Raw genomic sequence first — 15,559 nt, forward strand, 5'->3', positions numbered from 1 at the left:
TGGGGGTAGAGGGGATCACAATACCCACTTTGGAAACCTCTGCATTAAAGAATGTTCTATTGAAGCAAAAGGGTTACTAGCACTAATTTATAGAGGATTCTTTCCTCTGCACAGCAGGAATGAGAATCTATATATTAATTTTACTGTAGTATGTTGAAAGCTTGGTCTCATCTGAAAATAACTCTTAGAGATCAAAATCTTTATAGAAAGAGACACAGATCATCAGTTTGGACTTGAAGTCAAGGGGTCAGAATAAAAATGGGTAAATAGAATATATTGCAATAAAAAGAGAAGGCACACCAGAGGCCATCAAACTCCTACTTAAACATAACAACCCCCTTAGTCCCATCTGAATACACTTATGCACCATAATGAAATTTTTCATCTCATATCATGAGACAGAATGGCACCATGTCTCAATTAGCCCTACAACATGTGTCAGCATTAGTTTAACTGACAAAAAGCTTAAATTCATTCATATTGTTTACAATACTCCCGGCATTGCTATATTACAATTGGAATTAATTAATATATATTGTATAATGGACTATACAATATATATTAGTTCCTACATTGTCTATTGATTAATTGATTGTCTATTGATTAAAAATAATTATAATCTCTAATTAATAACACTCACCATTGATGACAGAAGGAATATATCTACAACAGATTAATTAATTCTAGGAATGGTGATAATCCTAGTAATACCACATCAATAATTAATGAAGTAGAAAAATTAACACAGAAAACAGATAAAAAGCAAATCTTATACCTTGGCTGAATCCTGTAAATGTGGCATAACCACTGATACCAAAGATCAACACCAAAACAAATGACACACACATACTGACATGCGTGATTCGATTCCATCTGTGTTGTGTAGGATTTTCCAAGGCTTCGTAAAGAAGGAAAGAATTGTGGTGACACATGTAAGCTATAAAAAAAAAAAAAATTAATGATAATGTTAATTAAATAATAAACAATATTGTCATGTAGGAAACATTAAATCCACTGAAACAAAATATATTTAGTTTATTTTATACAGAAAATGAATAATTTGAAGTTCAAAATATTAGCATAATGCAGAATTTTTATAATTCTGCATTATGCTAATAGGAGTTTAAAACATTTAATAATATTAAAAATCTTTTAGTTTCATTGTAGTAGACATTTGTGAAGAGGTGAATGTTATCTTCCTCATAAAACATAAATTTAGTATATGGTTAACATATTAATTTAGTCAGTGCAAGAAAGATAACAATTAAAAACAACTGTAAATGCAAAAACAACTGCTGTTATTATGAAACATGAACTACTTTGTTAATATGTATGAAATGAAACAAACTGCTCTTGTTAATTACACTACACGCTGGTAGTGTAATTAACAAGATGTAATTAACAAGAACTGCTTGATGTCACTTTAGAGGAGCTGAGTTCTGGCTTGGTTGTATAGACTTTTTTTTTTTTTTTCTGTGCATGTAACTAAGTCACTATTTAAAGAAAATTTCACCATGAAAAATGTGTCAAAAGTAAACAATATACTAAAATAAATAAAGCATAACAAAAAAAAACCCCCAAATTTTTCAGAATGTCTGAAATGTTCAATTTGAGTGTTTAAGTATGTGATAAAAGTTTTTTATATCTTTTGTCTTTAATTTGGCTCAATAAAGTAGTATTGAAAATAATAATGCTTTGAGGCAGCTTCATCTCTTCTGTAAATAATAACTTGGTTTATGCATATAAAAAAAAAAAAAGATTAATTCCACACAACCAAAGTAAAATTTCACAACTGTATAATCAAACCTAGCTTAAAAGCTCTATCCACACACTGGGTATTCTCTGTTTACTCTGCTGTTCCAAAGTAAGGTCAAACTGGTCACTGTTCAGGCAAGTGCTCTATTGCAGCTTACATAGCTGTAGTTAGCAAGAGAAGTTTAGTGCTACGTTACTAAGCGTAATGATTGGCAGTGCCAGAAGAGATAAATGCCACCCTCTTTTGCATGTATTACAAGTTTAAACAGCAAATAAATATCTGAAAATATAGATACTCCCTCTTTAGAAGGTATGTAGAATTATACACAATAAACAAAAGTGCTTGTTTTAATGTACACCTCATATACATTGAGCTGCATGGCTATTATGACAGCAAAAAATAAATTCATCAATTTTTATATTACATGCAAGAAACTCGAGGTGTGGCGCCCACACCACATGGAGGAACGCAGCCCCTCTATGTTACCAGGCAGTACTAGGTGGTAGATGACTCTCATCAACTGGTGAAATACCACCACTTTGCTTATTGGAGGCTTGAAGTGGTGGAACCCATGTTTAGTCTCTAGAGCTAAGTTCCGGTCAACCCTTCCCTATCTCTTCCATCATGCAGTATGACTGATGACTTTTGAGGTTATGATGAATGTTGTGGCAAGATCCAATATTCCTTACATTTCGAGGGTACAGCTCTAAAACAGTGTTCGCAGGCCTGATCCTAGTTAGTACACCGGACCGAACCTATTGGTAACTCTCTAGGAGGCTTCCGGATCAGCTAGTGTATAATCTTGCTACCTCTACTCTGCCAGATAATGACTGGAGGGAGTCCGAGTAGTGTGTATGCAGGGAGCATTGTCGAGGCCACGTTATGTCAAGGATCTGGGTATATTCTTACCACGTGTACGCCATATCCAAAAATTTCATTACTTCATACAGCATGTCCCACCCACTTTTTCTTACTATGGAATACACCATGAATTGTCAAACTAATAGAGCAAGCTTATCTGCAAAACGATCTAAACCTCCCAAGCACTTCCTAATTCATTTCACAAATATACGTGGGCTCAATTCTAATCTCAACGATGTCCATTTCCACTTGCAGTCTGCCAAACCCCATGTACTTTTTCTGACAGAATCTCAGTTATTGGTTGATTCAACTACTGCTCATCTCAGATGCCCATATTATTCGCTATATGATTCCTTTTGCCTCAAAGGTGGTACTTGTGCATATGTCCATTCTGATATTCCCTGTCAGAGACTTGGCAATTTGGAATCTCCTCTCTTTGATTGTCTCTGGCTCAAAATCTCTCTACCTCATTGTGTCAAATTCATCTGTTGTCTCTACCGTTCTCCCAACTCCACTAATCACTTGGAGCTCTTTGACTTCCTCTCTTTGCAACTTGACTTTCTCCAGTCCAACTTTCCTAACAGTGAGGTAATTTTCCTTGGTGATTTTAATGTTCACAACTCCAGCTGGCTTCCGTTTTCTAGTCACACCGACCCAGCAGGTTGAGATGCTAAGGCTTTTGCAATTACTAATGACCTAGCACAAGTTGTTCATTTACCTACAAGAATACCGGACAATCCTAATCATACAGCCAATACGCTTGATGTTTTTCTCACAAACAACCCTTCTAAGTACACGGTCGAAGTGAGAGGTCCTTTAGGCACTTCAGATCACAACTTGGTGATTGTCTCTTCTCCAATGGAACCTTTATCTCATGGCTATTCCCAACCTCGTGTTGTTTGGCATTAGAAGAATGCAAAACGGGATGACCTGCGAGACTTCTTTTCTTTGGTCGGATTACTGTTTCAAAACTTCTGATGTTAACGTTTGCTCAGATCGTGTCAGTGAAATTATTCTTGAGGGAATGGAATCCTTTATCCCACACTCCACTTTAAAATCTTGTCCTTTATCTAAACCTTGGTTTTCCAATAAATGTGCTAAGGCTGTTCAAGAGAAGAATGTTCCATATCATAATTGGCTTGTTTCTAATTCTTCAGTTTCATTTTCTGCCTACACCAAAGCTCACAACAATTGTAAAGCAGTTATTAATCAGTCCAAACTAGAGTTTGAACAGGCTAAGAGTAGAAAACTTGCTTCTTGCCCTAATGGTAGCCGAGCATTCTGGTCTCTTGCCAAAGCTATTGGCTGCAACTTTTGCCCATCTCTGCTCCCCCCTCTGTCCAAACCAGATGGTTCTGTTGTCACTTCAGCCAAGGATAAAGCTGACCTGCTAGCATCCCATTTTTCTTCCAGCTCATGTATTAATGATCTTGGTAAAACACTTCCCACCGTTCCCAACACACTCCATTCAATGCCTCCTGTGGTCTACTGTCAAAAGGATATCAGAAGGATTTTGATGAATCTTGATGCTAAGAAAGCTCCAGGTCCTGATGGTATTTCTCCACTTGTTCTCAAAACCTGTGCTCCTGAACTTACTCCTATTCTTTGCCGGTTTTTTTCTCTTTCTTATTCCAAAGGTGTTTTTCCTTCTGCTTGGAAATTTGCTCATATCCAGCCAGTTCCTAAAAAGGGTGACAAATCCCTCCCATCCAATTATCGTCCCATTGCAATTACTTCTACTCTTTCTAAAGTAATGGAGAAATCAATTAACAGCCAACTCTTGAACTACCTGGAAACCTTCCATATGATCAACGATCGCCAATATGGATTCTGTCAGTGTCGATCCACTGGTGATATTCTGACTTATGTTACCCATTTATGGACTAATTCAATGGAAAGGTTCGGTGAAACACAAGTAGTTGCTCTTGACATCTCAAAGGCTTTTGATCGTGTTTGGCATAAAGGTCTTCTAAACAAGCTTCCATCTTATGGTTTGCCAACTGTTTTTAGTAATTGGTTATCCAGTTTTCTCTCTGATCGCTCACTGAGGGTGATGGTTATTTGGTTTGGTTTGGTTTGTTATTTGGTTTTTTTAGAAGCATTAGCAACTAAGGCCATATTGCTCCGGGATATGCGGTGGTCATTCCCTGACCTTTCCGCATCCTCGTATTTGGTGGTGACGGGCTCGAACCCCGGTCTAATCAAGAAGCGTGTGCTACGCAGTGTTGCTGCTGCTCCTTCTCACCTGGCTACGGAGGCGAATGGTAGATGGCTCTCTGTTTTCTAACTTCTCCACTAATGCCTGTGTCCCCCAAGGTTCAGCTCTTTCCCCCACTCTTTTCCTCTTGTATATTAATGACCTTCTTCCTTTGACTGGAAATCCCATCCATAGTTTTGCCGATGATAGCACATTGCATTCAACTTTCCATTTTGAGAAACCTTGTCCTGCTCAATCAGCTTCAACTTCTCGAACATCTGCTACCAATTCCTTAAATGCCGATCTTCAGGTAATTCTGCAGTGGGGCAAAGACAACTTAGTTGATTTCAACCCTTCTAAAACTCAGTCTTAACTTATATCTCGCAAAAAGGATTCTTCTGCTCCTATGCTTATCTTTAGTGACACTTCAATTTCTAGGCAAAATGATATATCTCTTTTGGGGATTACTCTGACTTCTAATCTCTCTTGACACAAGCACATTACAAATATTGCTTCTTCTTTTTCCTCCAAAAAACTTGGTTTTCTCTTTCGCTCTCGGCGTTACTTTTCTTCCAAACAGCTGCTCACGCTGTATAAATCACAAATTCGCCTTGCCATGGAATATTGTTCCCACATCTGGGGTGGCACCCCCCCAAAACCTCTCTCAGGCTTCTTGATTCCATTCAGAAGAGGGCAGTTAGTTAATTAATGATTCATCTCTAACAGAGTCTCTCCACTCGCTTTCTCATAGATGCACTGTTTCTGCTGCATGCCTCTTCTACAGATACTTCCATGGGCACTGTTCTTCTGAATTGGCTTCTATAATTCCCGCTCTCTCTTTCAAAACAGTCCGAACACGTGCTGCTACCAGCCAACATCCATTTACTGTCCAACTTCAAACCCACAGAACCAACTTTTCATCTTCCTCGTTTATTCATTCAACTGCCGTTTTCTGGAACAACCTTCCTTCATACGTATTTCCTGAAAATTACAATCTACAGAAGTTCAAGTCCAATGTCAACAAATATCTTCTTTCGTCTTCTCAACCTCCAACCCAAGCATGGTACTAAGTACTATAGGTTCTAATACCTCTCGTGTTTGGGATTCACATAAAAAAAAAAACCTAAAAAAATAGTTCACAATACCTCATTGTGAATTCCTTAAGAAGAGATTGTTGAGTAATCAAGCAAAGAGTGCAGCAATGCACACAGATCTGAGTGTGTGACTGCTAAATGAGGTTAACAATTGTATTAATTGTCAAAATAATTAATTATAAACCTTCTCTGACTAAGTGGTCATGCCAGAGTGTAAACAAGAATGTTCTCTCTCAAACTGAGTACACCATGGGGACTTGAAGATGCATCAAACTGAGTACTCCACGGTGATTTGAAGATGCATAGCACTTGTGTTTGGAAATTACACATTTTGCACTGTCAGTGAACAGTGCATCCCCCTTCCCTGGTGGAGAAAAAATGGATTACATATACATCGATAACATGAGTTGGAGTTACATGAATTCCCCACAATTCTGCACTATATTCAATGCAATAGCAAATTTTCTTATAGTTTTATTCAACTTTGTTATTATGATGCCTGTATATAGTTGGTTTGGGCAGGCTTTTCGAAATTCACAAGACACAATTCACAACGCCTAATTCAGACTTCAATTTTCATTCTAGCTGTATTTTGAATAATTCGTACTAAAGCATAAAAAACCCTATATTGTTAGCCAGTGAACATCACCAAATTTGAAATAAATGACATTTCAAATAATCCAATATCAAATTAAATGAGGATATATCATACCTGCAGAAAAGTATGTATACCCCAACTGAAGGAAAAACTGAGCAATGAAGAGTTGTTCATGTACTTAATCAGAACTTCTCTTACTGCCATCAGTATTATTGTGATATATTGTGAGTGAAAACTTAGTATATACAGTGTTCAGTGGATCGACATCGCCACTAATTTAGAGATTTCTATTCCCTTATTCCTCTATCCACTTGTTTGGGAAGCATTAGAATACTTCATAGTTGCACTCAGGTAACTTTTGTTAGATTAATCTCATAATAATATTGAGATTGCAGTGTTTGAAGTTTGTACTTTTTTGGAGGTAATGGCAGGAAACCACCGCCATTACAATCATACACTGCCATTGTGCTATTGGCGATTGCAGCTGAATAAGTTTGCCGGTTTTTTTGTTTGACTGTTCTACTAATCTCAACGTACTAATTCTAGTATTGCTTTGGATCGATTAAAGATAAATTGTAGGATAAATCACAGCAAATACAGAGATAAATTCAAGGCTTAACAGTAAAATAGTAAAGTTTTACTTTTCCCCCTTTTTTTTTTTTTTTTGATTTATTTGAGTTGGTGAGTTAATTGAAGTGGAGGGATTGAGTCTATTCCCACCCCTATTTTGGCTATTGATTCAAGTACAATGACTGATGAATGTGATAATTATGCAAGCACAATAACTGATGAGTGTGATAATATTCAAGATGCGTCCTCTGTATATGCAGTCATTTCTAAAATGCAGAAAGATATTACAAGTTTTCTTTTTGGAGAGGCTAATAAGGTGACTAAAAAAATGGGATATCATTATGGACAAATGGTGTAATTTGGAGACTGTAACAACTGCACTATTGATAAAAAATGAGAGATTAAAAGCCATTAATGCAGAAATTGATAAAAGAGCCCAATTGCTACAAACAGCGTTGTAGCAAAACATTGATAAAAGAGCCCAATTGCTACAAACTTTATCTGTGGTCTCTGGTAAACACATTGAACAGGATGAAGGGAGGTATATACCAGAGTCAGATGTAGATATAGATGTGTTTCCGACAGATAGGTTACATACACAAGAGCCTGTGTGTACCTATGTGGATACTGTGAGGGGTACTATTGAGAAGGGTGTGAGGGGTACTATTGAGAAGGGAATTTTTCACATCAGAACTTGTTTTCAAGTTCTGATGTGAAAAATGTAGTTACTACAACTCTTAAAAATGATTTGAAGAATGTAAAAGTGAAATCTTTGTGACTTGTTCATTTCCACAACCACAACGGAGTGGTTGTGGAAACAGATATGAAATCTGATTTTGAACTGCTTGACTTCTGTGGCAGTGTTTTCCGAAGCTGGAGTGATCACTGATGTTCCTTGTAAAGGTAATCCATCAGTCACAATTTATGATGTCCCATGGGATCTTTCAAAGGAGGATATTGTGATAATCTTTATAACAAGAATTTGGAAGATTATGGTTTCACATAGGAAGAATTGAAGCAACAAACAGATTTTCATTTTACTACTCAGGCCAGCTCATCATCGCTAGTTCATTGGGTTGTTAGCTTCTGACCTAAAATTTATAAAAATGTGTCCTCACTGGACAGGTTGTTTTTGACTTAGAGTTCTCATAAGCACCATCCTTATACGACAGTCACTAAATATTATCTGTGTCTTGGGTATGGACATACTACTCAATATTGTCAGCATGAGTCCCCATCTTGTGGACATTGTGCTCATAGTGGGCATATTTAATGAGTGTCCATTTAAGGAAGAGCCACCTAGTTTTAACAACTGTAAGAAACATACGAAGGAATATCAGCACTCGGTAAGGGACAGTACATGTCCCAAGTACTTACAGGTATTACAGACAGCACAATTAAGGACCACCAATAAATAATAGTTATAATAATATCAATACAAGTTTTATTCCTGGAGATGAAGCTGTTATTGGAGCTAATGATTCCCTTGCCAATCCTACTGCATCTTTGCTTGCTGGTATCAGGACTATGTAAATTAATGGTATCGTAAATTAATTATGTAAATCAATTAATTATGTTCATTAATTAATTAAATATGTTAAACATTAATTATGTAAATTAATGGTTAGAGCAGTATTGGATGAAATTCGAGTGTCTGCTGAGCAAAATGCTATTGATATTATTGCGATTCAATAGCCTTATACTGTTAAAGTGCAACCTCGATACACTCCAAAGGTAATGGGATTTCCACTTACTGCCCGTATAATTCAACTGGCCTCTCAGGAACTTAAAACATGTATTGTGGTGTTAAATAATCAGCTTAATATCACTATAATCAATGGTTTATGCAATAGAAGGGCTACTTGTATTTTGGTGACATATTAGCATTAGCATTAGTAGAAGCATATGATGCAAGAAAGCAAGCTTATTCAGCATCAGCCAAAAAAAAAAAAAAAAAAAAAAAAAACACACACCACTCCCATTTCACCCCTCTGTTCGTTCGAAATACCTGTCCAGTTGAGCTTTAAATTTGTTTAGGCTATCAACTTCAACAACAAGTGATGGAAGTCGGTTCCACCAAACAACCACCCGCTGGCCAAATGCAAATTTCCGCACATCTATCCGACATCCGTCCTTCCTCAATTTGAATTTATGCCCTCTCAGGTGATTATTCTGAGCAAGATGAAGAATCCCATTGGCATTGAGCATGCTCAAACCATTCAAAGCCTTATACTCCTCTATCAGATCACCTCGCCGGTGCCTAGTCTCCAGACTCTGTAATTTGCAAAACTTAAGCCTTTCTTCGTAAGAGCAACCCTTTGTTCCATTCACTAATCTTGTTGCCCTTCTCTGTACCCGTTCCAGCAGCTCTACATCCTTCTTGAAATGAGGCCTCCAGACCTGTATACAGTACTCAAGATGTGGCCTAACCATTGCCTTATACAAGGGAATAATCACCTCCCTATCCCTGCTAGAAAAATTCCTGTATATCATTGACAAGCACCATGAGCTACTCTTGCAGCTCGTCTGCACTGCTCAGAGAACTTCATATCTGCCTGCACAATTACCCCCAGGTCCTTTTCATTCTCCACCACTGTCAGTGTAGTACCGCAGAGTTGATACGTTGCTCTGGGGTTACTGTTTCCCATATGTAGTACTTTACATTTGTCAATGTTAAACTTCATTTGCCACCTCTCAGCCCATCTGTTCAACCTTTCCAGATCCTGTTGCAGCAGCATGGCATTAGTAGTGTCCTTAACAACCCTGTCAACCTTTGTATCATCTGCAAACTTGGACATTAAACTTGATATCCCATCATCAATATCATTCATAAACACCGAAAACAACAACGGACCCAACACTGAACCCTGAGGAACTCCACTAATAATATCAGTCCACGTTGAGCAGTGTCCATTGATTACCACTCTCTGTCTTCTGCCACTCAACCATCCCCTTATCCATAGCAGCAATTTGCCTCCAATGCCACACTGCTCCAATTTGTGCAGCAGTCTTCCATGTGCAACAGTATCAAAAGCCTTTCTAATCCAGATATATAATATCAAAGTTATTCCCTGCATCCATTTCTTTTGTGACTACATAATAGTATCCAATCAAATTGGTCAGGCAAGACCTGCCCTTAACAAAACCATGCTGCGTCTGAGCTATAACTGAATTCTTGTCTAGATGATCCTGCCGTGCTTCTTTAACCAGTGCCTCCATTAATTTACCTGGAACAGAAGTTAAACTAACAGGTCTATAATTACTTGTGTCAGCCTTTGATCCTCCTTTGTGAATTGGGGTTACATTTGCACATCTCCAGTCTATGGGTACTTCCCCTGAGTCCAAAGAAGCTCTCATAATTATGGCTAGGGGTTTGCTTACTTCCTTTGCTGCCTCCTTTAATATAACTGGATAGATCCCATCCACCCCAGGTGCCTTTTTTATGTTTATCCTCAACAATCTCTCCTCCACTTTCCTCTCAGTTATTACAAAATCATCCAGCTCACTGCCAATGTTTACTTTACCTACATCATTCTCCTTCCTGAATAACTCCTCACGCGTGAATGTAGATGCAAAATACTCGTTTAGATTGTTAGCCACCTGAGCAGGATCCTCAACTGTTGAACCATCAATATCCAGTCGACCAATCTGATTCATCCCTTTCCTTTTTGAGTTTAAATATGTAAAGAACTCTTTTCTGTTTTTCTTTGCATCCTTTGCCAAGGATTTTTCGTAGTCTGCCTTTGCCTGCCTAATCTCCTTTGTGACTTGGTTACAGACCAACTTATCTCTATCATAGGCTTCCATGTCACCCATTAATTTGTATGTATCTCATGCATCTTTCTTCTCTGCCACGTCTCATTAGTTCATCTGACAACCATATTTGAATTTTTATCTAATATCAAATTTTTATCTAAAAATTGAATTTTTATTTAATCGCTATATTATTCTCCATCAGAAGATTTTAATTTATCCTTGAATTATCTGGAAACCGCTGTAAATTACTTGGGTCCCCAGAATGTCTTAATAACTTCTAACGTAAATGCTAAATCTTCACTTTGGTTTAGAAATAGAAGTGATCATTGTGGTCATATGTTGGAGGAATTTATTATTAATAGCAGCTTAAATGTAATAAACCTACCTCAAGTAGTAACAACCTTTTCCAGCTCTGTGGGAGAATCAAATATTGATGTGATATTAACTAATTTTCATTTTAAAGCAGCTGTTCGTGATTACTGATTGGATCATCGGATTCTATTTTTTTTTTTACTGATTTTTCTAAACCTGGAGATCAATTTTTACTACAGCCAGCTTTAGTCAGATTTCCCATAAATCACATAAACTGGGAATTATTTGACTCCTCCATTTCTTCAGATTTCCCTGAACAAGACTTTTCGTCTCGTCACTCTTTTACAGCTACTGGGATTGCTGCCTTATTACGCCAGTCATTATTTAAGGCCTCATACAAGTTGGCCAGCAAGAAAAAGATTACTTTAAAGACCTGTTCCTGTTGGATCCTCAGAATTGTCTTCTTTAAGGTTTGTTTGTTAGTTATTTGGTTTTTAGGAGCATTAGCAACTAAGACCATATTGCTCCGGGATATGCGGTGGTCATTCCCTGACCTTTCCGCATCCTCCGTATTTGGTGGTCACGGGCTCGAACCCCGGTCTAATCAAGAAGCGTGTGCTACGCACTGCTGCTCCTTCCCACCTGGCTACGGAGGCGCCTCTTCTTTAAGGAAAAAGGTACATCAAGCCCATCAAAAATATCAGCGTCGATGTAGGGATTGACATTCTGATGAAGTAGCTTATTTTTATTCTCAATATATTTCACTCAAACAACATTACGTAAAGGCTATTTCCACACGTAAGCGGGAAACATGGAAGGAGTTTGTTCACAGTGCTGGTAATAATAATCCTTGGAGTCTTATTTATAAGATAGCTCATAATAAGATTCACTCTTTAGATGTATACGGGACTGTGAAGGAAGATTTCCTGGAGAATACTGATTGGATGAATACAGTTAATGTTATTCTTGACAGACTATTCCTGGCGGATGATCTAACTACTGATTCTGTTGTACATTCAAATATTCGAGTTGCAAATTCGCTTTATACCACCAATATTCAGACAGACGAATTTACCATTGGTGAGTTAACCTCTGTTGCTAAAAAGATTAATATTAGAAACGTCCAGGGATAGACCTGGTTGAAAATACATTTATTTTGTGAATTTTCAAATTGTGTTCCCAAGTGCTGCTTTTACTTTTTAACAAATGTCTCCAAGGAGGTCTCTTTCCTGATATGTGGAAAATTGCCCTTAGCCAGCAGGTAGTTGATTGCTGGAACAGACTGCCATCTCTTGTTGTGGAAGTTGACAGCTTAAATAAATTTAAGGTTGAACTGGACAAGCATTTAGAGTGAATGGATGAGTGAAATTGGAGTTTTTTTTTTTTTTTTTTGGCTGATGCTGCATAAGCTTGCTTTCTTGCATTGTATGCCTCAACTAATGCTAATCTTTTCCGCATTGATGCCAACAAGCTTACTGTCTAGTTATCTAGACAGTAAGCCAGTCTTAATGTCTACTTATCAACATTACAGTCATTCCATTTCAAGTAGACTTGCACAAGTGCAAGTCTACTTGAAACCTGTAATGTGGAAGTCTACTTAAAAACAATTTCAAGTAGACTTGCACTTGTGCAAGTCCACTTGAAAATTCCTAGAAGTGGAGCATACACTTCATTCTCAATGTGTATGTTTAAAATCACTATTACAAAAACACCCCGTATAAGTTCTGCACAGAACCCCATGGCCCACAAGTAATTCTTGAACAGGGTCATGCAAATTTTGTGGCCAACTCTACAATTCAGAACAGTGCCCGTGATGTATCTACAGAAAACGCATGCAACAGAAACAAAACGTCAATGAGACAAAGAGTGGATGGACTTCATTAGAGATTGATCATTAATTAATTTACTTGCCCACTTTTGAATGGAGTCCAGAAGCCTGAGAGATGTTATGGGATCATCACCCCAGATGTGGGAACAATATTCTATGGTAACACAGATTTGTGATTTGTACATAGTGAGTAGTTGTTTAGAAGGAGAGCAATGGCAAAAACAAAAGAGAAAACAATTTTTTAGACGCAGGGGAAACAATATTATCTTTGTACCTTGTACAAAGATAACCCCATGTACTTTTTCTGACAGAATCTCAGTTATCGGTTGATTCAACTACTGCTCATCTCAGATGCCAAAACTATTCGCTGTATGATTCCTTTCACCTCAAAGGTGGTACTTGTGCATATGTCCATTCTGATATTCCCTGTCAGAGACTTGGCAATTTGGAATCTCCTCTCTTTGATCTTCTCTGGCTTAAAATCTCTCTACCTCACTGTGTCAATTTCATCTGTTGTCTCTACCGTTCTCCCAATTCCACTAATCACTTGGAGCTCTTTGACTTCCTCTCTTTGCAACTTGACTTTCTCCAGTCCAACTTTCCTAACAGTGAGGTAATTTTCCTTGGTGATTTTAATGTTCACAACTCCAGCTGGCTTCCGTTTTCTAGTGACACTGACCCAGCTGGTCGAGATGTTGAGGCTTTTGCAATTACTAATCACCTTGCACAGATTGTTCATTTACCTACAAGAATACCAGATAATCCTAATCATACAGCCAATACGCTTGATCTTTTTCTCACGAACAACCCTTCTAAGTACACAGTCAAAGTGAGAGGTCCTTTAGGCACTTCAGATCACAACTTGGTGATTGTCTCTTCTCCAATGGAACCTGGAACCTTTATCTCATGGCTATTCCCAACCTCATATTGTTTGGCATTGCAAGAATGCAAAATGGGATGACCTGCGAGACTTCTTTTCTTCTTTTCCTTGGTCAGATTACTGTTTCAAAACTTCTGATGTCAACATTTGCTCAGATCGTGTCAGTGAAATTATTCTTGCAGGAATGGAATCCTTTATCCCACACTCCACTTTAAAATCTCGTCCTTTAATTAAACCTTGGTTTTCCAATAAATGTGCTAAGGCTGTTCAAGAGAAGAATGTTGCATATCGTAATTTTTTTGCGAGTTTCATTTTCTGTCTACACCAAAGCTCGCAACAATTAATGATTCATCTCTAACAGAGTCTCTCCACTCGCTCTCTCATAGACGTACTGTTTCTGCTGCATGCCTCTTTTACAGATACTTCCATGGGCACTGTTCTTCTGAATTGGCTGCTATAATTCCTGCTCTCTCTTTCAAAACGGTCCAAACACGTGCAACCAACATCCATTTACTGTCCAACTTCAAACTCACAGAACCAACTTTTCATCATCCTCGTTTATTCATTCAACTGCCGTTTTCTGGAACAACCTTCCTTCATACGTATTTCCTGAAAATTACAGTCTACAGAAGTTCAAGTCCAATGTCAACAAATAACTTCTTTCATCTTCTCAACCTCCAACCCAAGCATGGTACTAAGTACTATAGGTTCTAATACCTCTCGTGTTTGGGGTTTACATAAAAAAAAATATATATTTTTGATGTGCTTATGCCAAAAGAGATAAGAAGTTAGGGTAATCCCTAATAGAGATACTTAATCTTGTCAAAAAATCTGAGTGTCATCAAAGATTAGGATAGGAGCTGAAGAATCCTTTTTGAGAGATATAAGACAAGACTAAGTTTTGGACAGAATGAAATTAACTGTTATTTTTGCTTCATTGGGGAATTACCTGTAAATTAGCATTTGAAGAATTCGTAGTGGATATTTGAGAAGTTGAAGCTGTTTGTGCAGAGTAAGGTTTCTCAAACTGGAAGGTAGAATGCAATGTGCTATCTTCAGTGAAACTATAGATAGGATTTCCAGTCAATGGAAAGTCATTAACATACAAGAGGAAAATAGTGGGAGAAAGAACTGAACCTTGGGAACAGCAGCATTAGTGGAGATGTTACAGAACAGAGAGCCATCTTCCGTAGTGAGAAGTCAAAGAGAAAACTCGATACTCAATTATAATTAAATAAACAAATAATTTTTATATAATAACTGAATAATATATATAAATATATAAATAATATCATATATATAAATAATATTATATATATATATATATAATATTATATATAATAAATATATATATATATAAATATATATAATAACTCAATTATAAAAAAAAAAACAAATAAGACAAGGAGGCATATTTTCACTGGCATCAAAGAGAAGAATCAGGAGGCACAAAAAAATCAAAATATTAGAGAGCAATAGAAGGTTGAATCTCATGAGGTTTTCTTTCAGGGATGTTGTTGTTTGTTTGTTTGGTTTTTAGGAGCATTAGCAACTAATGCCATATTGCTCCGGGATATGCGGTGGTCATTCCCTGACCTTTCCGCATCCTTCATATTTGGTGGTGACGGGCTCGAACCCCGGTCTAATCAAGAAGCGTTTGCTACACACTGCTGCTCCTTCCCACCTGGCTACGGAGGCGCCACAGCA

General features: G+C 37.5%; 1 protein-coding gene across 1 annotated transcript in view; it reads right to left on the minus strand.

Moving 5' to 3' along the window:
• Positions 1–15,559, minus strand: part of LOC150090448 (putative sodium-coupled neutral amino acid transporter 11) — a 191,664-nt gene that overhangs the window by 31,357 nt on the left and 144,748 nt on the right. Inside the window, exon 10 of the mRNA XM_090369136.1 lies at positions 776–937. Coding sequence (XP_090225262.1) covers positions 776–937 — 162 coding nt within the window. The remainder of the gene's footprint in view (positions 1–775; positions 938–15,559) is intronic.

This window comes from Mastigoproctus giganteus, chromosome 2, assembly GCF_048544385.1.
Source record: "Mastigoproctus giganteus isolate SK-2022 chromosome 2, ASM4854438v1, whole genome shotgun sequence".
Classification (NCBI taxonomy): domain Eukaryota; kingdom Metazoa; phylum Arthropoda; class Arachnida; order Uropygi; family Thelyphonidae; genus Mastigoproctus; species Mastigoproctus giganteus.